The sequence below is a fragment of the Psittacula echo genome (assembly GCF_963264785.1).
Source record: "Psittacula echo genome assembly, chromosome: 2".
In the NCBI taxonomy this organism is placed as follows: domain Eukaryota; kingdom Metazoa; phylum Chordata; class Aves; order Psittaciformes; family Psittacidae; genus Psittacula; species Psittacula echo.
In genome coordinates, this window is record NC_137737.1 from 61382096 (window position 1) to 61395502 (window position 13407).

Here is a 13407-nt window from a genome sequence, read left to right on the forward strand (position 1 = left end):
TCCAGGGCTCTGTTCCCTTTCACCCAGCCTATTTCTGTATTCTTCCTGACAGTTACTTGCATAGCACCCCACACCTTTGTGCTTCTCTTCCAGCTAATTCTCCTTCTCTCCTACCCTCCTGCTGTTGCTGCTGTTTGTCCAGCTAATTTAGCCAGGGTTATGGCTGAATGTATGGGCTTCAGAATTTTCTCTAACTCAGTGAAGCCTGGTCATGCAGCCTTCATCCTGAAAATATCCCTGTCACCATTCAGAGCTGAACTGTTCCTCTCATAACCAGGTGTTTCAGAGAAAGTATGCATCACTCATCTATCTCATGTTCATAGAGAACTTAGTATAAATTTCTACAAGGTAAAAAAGTTTACAAGATAAAGAAGTTTATGGAACAGCACAGGTCTTTTTACAGAGAATCATTCCTGCAAATCTGGAAATCCTTTTACATGAAGGGCACCTTTACTTAATCTGCCTTTGCTTTTTGCACTAGTGCGTATGGAAATCAGAGTCCAAATCTCTAACATACTGTGATACTGTGATACTGTGATACTGTGTTTTTCCTTCTGACCTTGAGGCTCCCTGAAACTTTTCTCTGTACTTAGTATACTCCTTTCATGCCTGGCTCACACTCTGCTTGTTAGGCCTTTTGAGCCTCATGGCCCATGAAAGGTATCGCTCCAAAGGTGATCCCCTTTTCTTGTGCTAATTCTTTAGAAATGTACCGTCTATAATCTTGTTCTTTTTCTTTAGTCACGAATATACCTACACATGTGCACACAGCTGTTCATTAGTATAAAACTAGATGGGTCACTAAAAGAGAGAAAGAAAAAGCAAACAAAAAAACCCCCTATCAACACTGATGCACAATGCAATTGCTCACCACCTACTGATCAACATCCAGCCCAACCTGAGCAGCAATCTGTTCCTTCTGGGTGATTCCTTCCAGTTTCTACACTGGGCATGACATGCTGTGGTATGGAATATCCCTTCAGCTATTTTGAGTCAGGTGTCCTGTCTCTGCTCCCTCTCAGCTTCTTGTGCCCCTCCACGCTGGCAGAGCATGATAGACTGAAAAGTGCTTGATCAGGGTAAGTGCTACTCAGCAACAACTAAAACACCGGTGTGTTATCAGCATTGTTCTCACGCTAAAGCCAAAACATAGCACTGCACCAGCTGCCAGGAAGAAAATCAACTCTATCCCAGCTAAACCAGGACAACGTGTTTTAAATGCAGATTTTTTTAATGAAAGGAGAATAGTTCATTGAGTATAATACATATTAAAAGACCTTGAGTTTCTATACAAAAAGCAATGTGCACAAAAATGTATATGGAAAATCTTCCAAACAAGCAGCAAATAAAACACTAATTAGACCAGTATTAGATCAGAAAAACTGAAAAATATAGCTTATATGTAAGACAAAATTTTTTTGTTGATTTGCTTGAAAGCACTGTGATGAAATAAAGTTTCTCAAACAGGATATGATGGGGACAAAAAGGACTATTTTGTGCAATATAAATGCATATTTAATGAACTATATTTAGGTACATGAACTACATACATTTTTGTCCAGTACAGGGCAGAATGATAATGACGTAAAACCAGCTGTTGGCAGAAAGTGTTGGAAAATGGTTTGCACAAAAGAATGTCGGGCCTGATTTTACATGTCAGTAAATATCACAGTTCCTACTGACCGCAGCCTCACTTTTGGCTGTGCAACACCACTAAAAATAGTTTCTGAGGTTTCCTTAGGCATCCAGAAGAAAATGCTCCAACTGTCTATACCAATATATTCTAGGAGGACCTCCTGCCTATTTCTAAAGAGCTTTGTCTGTTTTTTCCAGTCCATTTTGAGCTTCATGACCTTTCACTGTTACTGACACAATTAGGAAAACAGATTATCTTCCAATACTGAAATAGAGGTTTGTTGTTTTTAGAGCTTCACTATTTCCAGTACTGAAGCAGTGAGGTAATTACATGAAAAAATATAATTAAGGGAAGAAAAAACCTCCATCTGCAGTCTTGACATAATCTAAATATTGATTTACAAAATACTTTTTACAAGACACTGATACTTCGCAACTAGTTCCTCAAGCTACCCTGTGAGACCGTCCAGCTATCTGCAAATGCTGTAACAATTCCAACTATAAAGTACAGTAACAAATGTTAATAAATGCAGAACATAGCACAGCTCATAACTCCAGAATTATAAAAATATCATCCCAATTTATGGTATTCTACTACTTTCTTTTTTGAGATAAAATATAGATAATATTGAAGGTGCTCCTGTACCACACCTTCCAGCACCCCAGGTACAGGAAACATGGACATAAATGTGATGAATTCTGGATGCTCCCAATATCCAGTGACTTAGTAGCAGTACATGTTTGAAATAAAATTATACTGGTGCAACATAGTGTTCTGCTGGCTTTAAAGGTGCTTAAAATAACATAGTGTTTACTCATTGATTTAAGAGAATAAGAAGGCATTTTTGTTCTAACATAACTGCAGCAGGGGGACATTAATTTATCAGAGATAATTGAATGGGAGCAAAACCTGTGGCTGTAAGTCTGCTCTTAACTGTAACTATACACCCTCATAGATCCACTAAGAGTTGGGATAAGTTGTAAGCCCAGAATTTGGCTAGAAGCTTCTTGTTTTGCTTTTCTATAGAGGATAGATGCAAGCTTCTACTCTAGCCTCACTGAAGTTCAGATATTTGCTGAGCCTTCTGACTTGTTTTACTCAAGTACTGATTCTTCTTTACTGTTTTCTGCTGCCACCTTTTAAAAACATGTTTTGTTTGTCTTAGAACCTATGTCAAAAGAGCAAGAGTTTTGAGCTCTGCATTTTATTGTTTGGTGTGTGACTAGGAAACTGCACCCACACTGCAGCTCCACAGAGTGTGTGGGGAGAATTAATGGGCTTTTTTGTATTTACAAAATCTTTCTTTGAGAATGGGAAATGGGAAACTACAGTTCTATTAATCAGATTCACTCCTGGGATGCATCCTGCTATGCAAGTCTGATAAGCTCACTGCTGGCCACCTTAAATATTCTCCATCTTCTTTCTAGGTCCTTTTTCCCATGGCTCTTTGGAAGTAGGTTTGGTATCTGTGTACAGCTCCTGTATTCTTCTTCAACCTTACTATTTATCTTTTTAAATTTAAGTAATTGCTCATGCATTTTATCTGTAGCTGAGGTTCCTGTATGTGTATGTGTGTGTGAATATAAAGTAAGACTCAATATTAGAGTGCCAATCAAAAAAATATTAGCTCTGTTCGGCCAGCAAAAAAAAAAAAATAAATAAATTTTAAGGTCTTAGGAAGGGGCAAAATCTATCAGGCAAAACATCAGACTTTTTCCAGTTAATGAGTTCCCTTAGCTGAGGCTCAAGTACAGAGAAGACTACAGATTAGAACTGATCTCAACTGGACTGTAACATCTTTGGCACAGGGAGAATAATTTACCATTTCTTTGCAAAATCACTAGGACAAAACCCACTATAACCAGTAAAAACCACTTTGCAACACCTAGCCTGCATAGTACTGCATATAAATAATGAACAACAAAGGTGTATTTCAGCTGAAGAACCTCTCTCTAGCTGTTCTTCAGAACCAGCTCGACAGGTTTCAGAGCCAAGTCCAAGATTCATTTATTTTTCCTGATTTTAATTAGGTATAAAGTTTTTGAGTCCACTTTATGGTATTAATATGGACTGTCACACCTTTTCCATTACTGTCCCAATTGGATATATTCAGCCAATATAACCATTACAGTTATGGTAATTAAGTTTAAAAATTGAAAGATACTTCATCAATCTACACTACACAAATATATACATTATGAAGGACTTGGGAATGCTTACGAATCAGAGAACAAAGATTAAAAGTCATGTTTTAACCAATAACTTTGACATTATTATCTACAGTAGTTTTTTATTGTTTTGACCAGTTTCGTTTCAAATCACCAGCCTCGAGGAAAGTCACTGTGTCCCTTGAGAGATTAGACTGTAGGCAAAGTGAAGTATTGGCAGTACAATTTTCCTCATATCAAGATAATTTTCTCCTTTTATGGAGACTTATAAAGGCTTCATAAAAGCACATAATGCTTTAAGTAAGACTCTCCATATAAGCATGTAATGGGCACCCATCCTGTTATATTCTTGAAACCCAAAACCTCATGACATGGGAGTGGCACATCAGTATCTTAATGAGAAAAAGATGTGGTGAGAGCTGTGAAATTAATTATCTAGTTGCTCCTTCTTGATGGCCAATTATCATGCCTGAAGTGGCCAGCTAATATAAATGCACGCACCTTGGAACTATCCTTTAGCATGTCCTAGGGCAGGAAAGGGAGTACTACAGGTATTAGAAGCAGAAATAAGCCTATGCACATGAGGAAGAACTTGAGGTATTCTGAGTTGGCGGGATGTACTGAGCTGAAATGAAAATGATGCAGAGCACACATCCTAGGAAACCAGGTGTTATAAATTCTGAAGCAAAAGTTCTTGGTAATTGCATGTATACATCCCATGGTTTTATATGCAACCAGGAAACTTCAGCTCATCCTGTGACCAGAGTGTACAAGCTGCTTGTAAAATGTAGCTCTTCTGAGGGTGAAATGCATCAGAATTTGAGGATGACTTGGTCCTTTACAGGTAGGCTGAGCTAGGAGCCAGTTTCATGTATCTCTCCACTGCTTATATTCAGGCAGACCACGAACTTGTTTTCAGCTTAAGTACTTGTTCAGAAAAAAAGATTGGGGGACTGACTCTGCTGCCTGTTGCCCTGATATATGTATAAAAGATGGGCTGTGTTTAGCTCTTGTACCCTGTAAATGTCTGCAGTGTTAGATTACCAGAGGTGGCATCAGTTCTCCCTGTGCTGTGTTGAAAACTAAGTGACCGTTGAGTGAGTTAACTTTGCTTAATGCTGTCTAGGGACATCATCTTATGGAACTTTACTGATGAAGAGATATCACAAGGAAGTGCCTCTGGGCAGTGGGAGCCCTAGTGGATAGCAGGCTGTGTAGGTACAAAGAAGTATCTCTCCACCACAGATGCTTCTCCAGATATGTTGTTTCCACCAGCTGGTAGAATAGGGAAAAATGAAGTGTAAGACACAAATTAAGTCTTTCCTTAGTGAAGTATCAAGACTGCCTCATGCGTACTCATTTGTACTCATTCTACCACAAGGCCTCTCTTTCCACACTAGTTCTTTGTCTGATGGGGTTAATCTAAGAACCATGGTAGACTGGTATGTGAAGTAGATAAAGAAAGGAACTGAAAAACAGTGGTTCCAAATATATCGTCTCTTTTACCAGGATCTGAAGATTTTCAGCAAAGAATCTAGAGAGGGTCTAGGATGCAGTTCATCAAGAAAGTGATGTTAAAAGTCTGACTTTCTTGGATCATGGAGATCCAAGCTGAGGAAGATGCTGAGAAAGCCAGCAGTTACTTAGTCGTGAATCGCAGTTTATGAATGATTATATTTTTACATGACATAGCTATACCTTAGCACTTTGTTTGCTTCTGAGTAACATAAATATTTTCAAAAGGGTGAAAATGTACACCAGTAAGAAGAATGGAGACTTTTAGATAAAACGAGAAACTTAAGAATGTAAGGTTAGAGGAGATTGTAAAGGGAAGAAAGCTCTCAGTTTGAGTGGAGCTGTGTTGTAGAAGCGGGTAACTGCGAGGGCTAAAGCAAATCCACTGTAATTTTTATCCTGTATTTGTCAAACCCTCTCATGCTTTTTGTAGAGAACTCTTACTGCCTTCTTAGTTTGTGAGGATAAAGGATCTTTATTTGAGAAAGCAAAAGATTGCTCAGTCTTCACTGAATTCACTTTGCAAACACATTCAGCACTCTTTGTAGTTTACCAACAGCTGGAGCAAACTATGTTGCAGGAGCTACTTGTTACCAATCAACTTCACTAAATTTTACATGCACCTTTCTTTAGTATAGGAGTAACCTTGGTTAGTCAAAGGACAAAGAATTACATGTGTACTTAGCTAGGTTTGTTTAATCACTAACTGAACTGGGGCCTAAAGTATTAGAAATATGTTACTGGTATTATAATACTGCATTACAGTTTTTAAGGCCTTTCTTAAATCATTTATATTAAATGGGCTGAGAGCCTCAAGAATGAAGAACGTTTCTCTCACACTAAATAACATGGTTTTTTTCTACACACTTTACAGAACGAGGCTCAAAAGGACATCTTGACCTCACTGAGTTAATAGGAGTTCCTCTTCCTCCTTCTGTCTACTTTGTCACTGGCTATGGAGGGTTTCCAGCTTACAGCTTTGGTCCAGATGCTAACATCGGTCGATTGACAAGTGCCATAATACCATCACCTTTTTATAGAGATTTTGCTATCGTCAATACAGTGAAACCAAACAGTGATCGTGGAGGAGTGTTATTTGCAATAACAGATGCCTTCCAGAAAACTATTTACCTGGGAATGAGACTTTCACCAGTTGATGACAACACCCAGAGAATAATTATGTACTACACAGAGCCTGGTTCCCATATCTCCCGAGAAGCTGCTTCATTTAAAGTGCCAGTCATGACTAACAGGTGGAATAGGTTTATAGTGACTGTTCAGGGCAATGATGTTGCTTTGTTCATGGACTGTGAAGAATATCAGAGAGTTCAGTTTCAAAGATCAGATCGAGCTTTGGTATTTGAATCTGGATCTGGGATATTTGTTGGTAATGCAGGAGCCACAGGATTGGAAAAGTTCACAGTAAGTAGTGCCTGATAAATTTGCATTCCTCAGTGTTTTATGCATGTACTCTACCCAAGAAAGTCTGCTTACAATGGTTATATCACAAATGAGATTGCAAATTATGTAGCTGGTATTTTATGTACCTGGCCAGAGTTCAGGCAGTGCAGATATACAAGCTCTGGCTTAAATGCAAATGTTTGTAGAACCTCAGAAGTTTATAGTCCAGATATTAAGTTCAATGCTCAGTTTGAATACTAGGATTTTCAAATAAAATATATCACATAAATTTATATGGCCTTTTCATGAAGGGCTGATTTCAGAGTATCCATTTGTTTAACTTCTAAGAATATTACCTTAGCAAAAAGTCTGTACTTTAAACGCTTATGCGCTAGGTATGTTTACTTCACATTCAACATCAGGAAGAGAATGATGTCATCAAAGATAAAGATACTTAGAAGATAAAGTTGTATTTCTACATTTTATATTTTACTTGAAGCTTATCAAGTGCTTTAGAAAAACAGAAAGGACCAAAAACCCTACTGCAAGGCTCCCAAGCCTTCTAGCTTGAATGCAGACATCTTTCCTGCGGCATCCCCACTGGAATCCTCAGCCACTAAGCTTCCAAATGGAAATGTGAAAGTCATCAATATGTGAGATTGACTCATAGTCAAATGAAAGGGAAATGTCACACTTCCTCTATCTTGTTTTTGTACTTCCCTTGTACTTCAAAACTTTTACAGCATTTTGTGAGAATAATATCTTCTCCCGTAAGTTAGTAAAGCAGCATAAAAAACTGACAGGATACTTCCTTTAGCAAAAAGTATGTTCTTTGTAAAAGTTCAGGTGTGCTGGCAGGTTGTGAGCTCCGTCTGGTGAGCAGCAAGAATAGTGCACTTTTATCTTTTATCTGACTAGTCTAATCACCTAAAATTACAGGAGCATATTGATTCGCAGCAGGTAAGTGGTAGAAGGGGTTGTTCAGAAAACCTGCCTGCTGCCACTACCTTTCTTAGACAGATGGGATGACTGGCGTATTGGGGATGTGATTAGTAAGTAGGAATTAGAAACTTTCAAGAAAATGAGACCACCTTGGTACCCCACCTGGAAAACACATGATGATCATTTGCTGAGATTATCACCAGTAAAGCTGTAAATATAGTGACAAGAATGCATGGTAGATTATACTCTAAGGCATTTTCACTGAAATAGGCTGTCTGTAAGCTATATTGAGTACATAAATTTCAGTTAGTATTCTGGTTGCTTCAACACTGTTAACTAGGACGTGTACTCTACGTCTTGTGCCTTTATTTCTTCATTTATTATACTTCACAACTGATTTTGGGTAGAAAAACTAAATTATTTGTTCCTTTCCAAGCTCTGTTTGTATGACAAGAACTGTTTGCTCAATTGCCCAAAATAGAAACAATTCATAGCAGATAGTACAAATGGCTCTGAATGAATGTCAGTTACTGGTTTACTCTGGTTAATGGGAATTCATGTGTCTAAAGCTCTGTTTGCTAGATGGAAAAGGACATAATGGTTTATGTCATTCAGATTTTACAGCAACAAAAAGAAGTTCTATCCCTGGTGCTTGAAAAGAAAAGTAGAAACCAGAAAACAACCAAATACAGCTAAAATAGTGATGAAACCAGGTTCTGCAAACTGGCCTTAACAGGGAAAGAAGCAGCAGGCACAAAACTTAGAGGTGGAATTCAATGTCTCATATCTATCATTCCTACTATGGTAAACTTGGCCATGACTTTCCTGATGGGGGTAGTTGGCTAGCAGCAACATTGGGGAAAGAGTAGAACTCTCCATTTTTCTTCCTTCATCACCCAGAGCCACACATTAGAGCAAGAGGAAAAATCTGTTCTTCAAATGTGATCTGCTCATACTGTGAAATCAAAGCATCACTTCCAAGAGACTGACTAAGTGTCTGGTTGTGCCTCTTTTCATGTATAATTTTTCAGTGAACTGCTCAGTTAGTCTAACACTGTTCAATGTCTGAGCTGTCCATTACTAAATTTTGAGATGGTTCAGTTCAACTGAGATGTTATTTCAGATTCTCTGCGAACTCAGGATGCATGAACTACATGAATTGCATGGTCTTTAAACATACATAAAGTAGAGGATCATTAAAGATAGAATCTCACATTTTGCTAATTTCTGAAATATTCTAGAGGCTATCTGAAATGCTGCTTTAAAAGTACTTCCTTGCTTATAATTCCCCAGTATTTTTAGGACAAGGAGAGAAGACTGCTGCAGAGGGGAAAGAGAGAGAAAAGTCAGACATAGCAGTGTAGATAAATGGTAGCTTCCCCTCATCTGGAGTTTGCATTTTTTGGTGGCATTAAGTAACAGCAAGGCATACTGCTTTTCCCACTTCTGCAGTTGTTGCAGTTTTCCTTACCAAGACTCAGGCTTTCTGTATCTCTGAGTGAGCACATATGCTGTGTGTCTGTGGTTACTCAGCAGACAGAGCATAACCAAGATATTGTTGAATGGTGTAATTCATGGTTCTAGCTCCTTGAAGAGAAGTCACTGGACAGAGAAGTATTCTGCGTCTGTCTAGAGACAAAGACGAAATTTGTCAGCTTCTTCAGGCTCTTTTCTGCAGAAAATATAAAAGCAGAGAAACAAAATATACAGTCAGCAAAACAGGAACAGGTGGGTCACATGTGTGGCTCTTGATTTGAATATCCATCTTTCTGTACTAAGTGTGCACCATGCCTAACTCTGTACGACCTCATAAGAAGGAAACATCCCCCACGTGTTTCTTAGAACACTCTGAATCTGTGTAATCTAAGAAACAAGACTTAAATGTTTAAAATGTTGCTGCACTTTCAGCATGTCATATTGAGAAATATAATCCAAACTCTGAAAAAAGAAACATTTGTTATCACAAAATACATCTCCTTTCTTTCTGCTTTGAAAAGCTTTAAGCTGGTTTCTCCCTGACCCACTCCATCACCTACAGGTATTTTTTTTCCATTATTCATGTCCATTTTCAGGGGGTTTCATATGCCATTTTTGGACCTGCAATGCACTTCTTAAGTAGAAAAAGCAGACAGTTCTTTGCAGACTATAGAACATAATCTAGGACTAGATCTTTCAGGTGGGGCACTAATAATACAGCATAGCAATTGTTGTTGGAACATGATAGACATTATAGTCTGGCAGCTTTAATTTTTTTATACATTTTGCAAAAGAAAAAAGTAAAAACATATTTAGATTTCTTTTAACTGAGCTTATTATCGTAAAATTTTATGCTTCACAATGTTTTCCAAGCAAATCAGAACTGAGTCTGGGTTTTTTTGTTGACTTGTTTAATTCCCATACCTCTACACACACAAACCCCCCACTTCACACATCCTACTTCAAATATTACTTCCTTGAACTGTTTTTGTTTTTTCATGTAGGGCTCAATTCAACATCTGACAATCAAATCTGACCCAAGTGCTGCTGCAGATCACTGCGAAGATGATGATCCTTATGTGAGTATTCTTATATTAGTTCTCTTCAGTGCCTCAGAGATTTCAAATTAATTTGCCATTAAACATTTTTCATAAGATTAAACACAGTATTTCTTCTTGAGAACATAATATCATGTGTAAAACTGTGTGTGTGAATCTCTTTTTTTTTAACCACACTCAAAAAGAATAGTTTTCTTATGTCTATAACACCTTCCAGAAAATTAACTATGACTTATTTTTCCGAAGGGTGACTCATGAAACATTGTAAGAACTGAAATAAGTTAACATCGTAATGACACTAAGGCTTCACCAACTGAAAAGAATTAGTCTGCATTGAAGAAGTTGATTCCTTGGAGATAATATTTTTTTTTCTGACTTTTATGAACTTGCTATCATGATTGGGTTTTGCACAGGCTTCAGGAGACAACAGTGGCAATGGCAGCGTTCAAGATGTTGGAGGTATTTCTGAGACACAAGAAATCCTTGCACCTTCTCATCTCCACATAACGGTAAATTTATTTATTTGCCTTACATTTCTGGCTTAATATTAAATTTTTAGATCATGAGGTCTGGATTTTGTCACTAGTTCTTTTGTATGTGGCTAGTTCCAAAGGCACCTACGAGAAAAAAGGCACCCAGCCATGAAAATGGTTGCACCTCGCCAGATAAAAAATATGGTATTCTTGACAACTCAGCAACCAGTACTTTAGGAAAAGTATAGCAACAGATTAGGAACATAAATATGGCACTTACTGGGAATACTCTTTTACTCTGGAACAATTTACATCTCAACGAATGCTTGAGCCAGGAGTGTATCTGTTTGTGTTTGGTGGGCCTCCACTGAGTTTTTTGCCCTTGAGTTTCATGCTTTTTTTTTTAACTCATTTACTATCCTCATCTTCCTGCTGCAGGGTTCCTTAGCTTATTTAATGTTTGTGAAGGACTTTCATCTTTTTCTTGCCCTTCTACGCATATTAACTGCAGCTTTCATTTGGATGTTACTCTACTGGAACACAGAGTACATAATTGCTCTTTTCTCACCATAGCATTTGTGATTTTAGAGATTTCTATCACATCATATTCTCCCTTACTTTTTGTGCTTGGCTCATAGCCTCATCCTAACTCTTGTAAAGAAAATTAACTCTATCTCAGGAAAACCAGCACACAAGAATATTGATTCTCAGCATATCATTCACTGTTGCAGAGTAAAAGAGGTAGAAAATTTGTTTCAATAAGTGTTATTGTTAGATTACTAAAAAATGATTTACATGAACAGAGACCTGAAAGTGTAACAGCTATTGTTTATCATGACATACCACTCCCAGGGAGTAAAAACGTGACATTTTCCTTTGATTTTCCAAATATATACGGTCAGTCTGGGATGCCAAAAATGTTATTTCAAGATCTGACAATGTCATGGTAATACATCAATGTCATGCCTGCTTCAGAAGACCTAGAAGTTGCCTATGGTTAACTTGAATTCCATAATCAGGCTAGAATCAATGCCCAGAAGGAAAAATGTCACAGAAAATGATTACAGAATATAATATGTTATTCAAAAGGCCATAACAACATGTCAATAAATATTAACTGTTTCAGCAAGCCTTATAATGCCAATTTTTAGATCATAACATGGTTCAACCCCGGGATGCTTGGTCTATTGTCTGTTTGGGGTTACCACGAAAACATAACCACTTTTAAATCTTATTTAGATGGCAAACGCAGGTTTGCATGATGTAATCTCCTGATCACACTGGGACAGCACTTGACCAGTCCTCTAATCCTGGTAGGGAGTAAGCTTTTTACATTCCTGCATGCAGCTGATACCAGATTATTTAAATGTCTGCCTCTTGCCCACCCACAGACAGCACAGGGAAGCGTGGGTACCAGCCAGCTCTAGGCTCTTAGACTTGAAGTGACAACATTATATTCCTTGTGTTTTATTTCCTCATCATGTGTTTGACAGGTGTACATCACTTGGTTTGGAAAAGAGGAGATCAAAAGTATTGTGCTAGGTTTCCTCAAGAATTTGACTAGATGTGTTTTGTGAAGAGGAAAAATTAAATAGAAGATGAAATAAACTAGAAACTTGGTAATGAAGGAGGGTGTATAATTGGCCATCAATAAACTTCGGGTTTTATGATAGCAATGACAGTTAATATTTCTAGCGGCAGTAGAAGAGTAAGGACAAATAATGGCAAGATATTAAGTGGGACAGATACGGATTTCTGTTTTACTTCATAAATGTAGTAGTTGTGATTGCTATGCTTCGAGCAAGGTAATCTATGGATTCTTGCTTTAAAATATGTGATAAGCCTTTTTTCTAAACAGTTCTTTGGGATTTTATGGTTTTCTTTAGCCTGAAGATACGTCAGCTGAGCCAGTGGAAGCCCCTCCAACTGTATTGTCTTATTTGGAAGAAAATGATTTCTCCGGAAATCACAGATCAGAAGAAATCTCTGAAGCAGCAGTTACAGAACAAGGCACTACCTCTTTTTCTCTGGGGGGTGGAGGGCGGTCATTTACATTCTAGGTCTAAGTCTGACATTTCCCTGAGTATGAAAAGCCAGAGCTATATTTTGGGTGATGACAGGAATGAAAAATCCTATGGTTTTGGACATCCTTTGTGTTAGAAAAGAAATGGCACATCAAACATTCGGTCTTTGAAACTGCAGTCGGTTAAGCTGCAATTTGTTAATAGCAGCAACAGTTAAGTGGTAGCAACAATCGCCACTATTCAACACATCTCCCGTTTTTCACTCCATTTAGGTGCTTATCTCAGTCATTGTAGCTAAACATGCAAGGCAATAAGAGCAGGGAATAATGCTCTGAGTAAGGCAATTTCAGCACATTCCTAGAAAACAGAAAGTAACTAGTTATTGTAAGAAGACCAAAGACAATGTTCCTGTTTGAATTTTATGCATACTTTAGATAGTACCTGTTGTACTCTTATTTTTATTGTTACAAAGATGAAAAATAGGCAACCGTTAGCCTGGAGCTTGAGTCAAATAAGATGACGCAATACAGTCTTTGTTCTTAAAACAAACATTTGTTTTATAATTTTATTCTCACTTTATTCTTTTTTTTTTCCTTTCCTTCTAAAATTTTCAGAGTTATTAGATGATTAATACTAATATTTGGAATATATTTTGGTCATAACCAAAATAATTTCTTTTTTTTCTATCAACTTGCAGGATCTGTGCTCTGATAG

General features: G+C 37.6%; 1 protein-coding gene across 1 annotated transcript in view; it reads left to right on the forward strand.

Moving 5' to 3' along the window:
- The window catches only part of COL15A1 (collagen type XV alpha 1 chain), a gene marked incomplete at both ends in the record, with an annotated part of 112733 nt that overhangs the window by 29336 nt on the left and 69990 nt on the right, over positions 1-13407 (forward strand). The window contains 4 exons of the mRNA XM_080609659.1: positions 6194-6741; positions 10143-10217; positions 10610-10705; positions 12556-12679. Of these exons, the coding sequence (XP_080465785.1) occupies positions 6194-6741; positions 10143-10217; positions 10610-10705; positions 12556-12679 (843 nt within the window). The remainder of the gene's footprint in view (positions 1-6193; positions 6742-10142; positions 10218-10609; positions 10706-12555; positions 12680-13407) is intronic.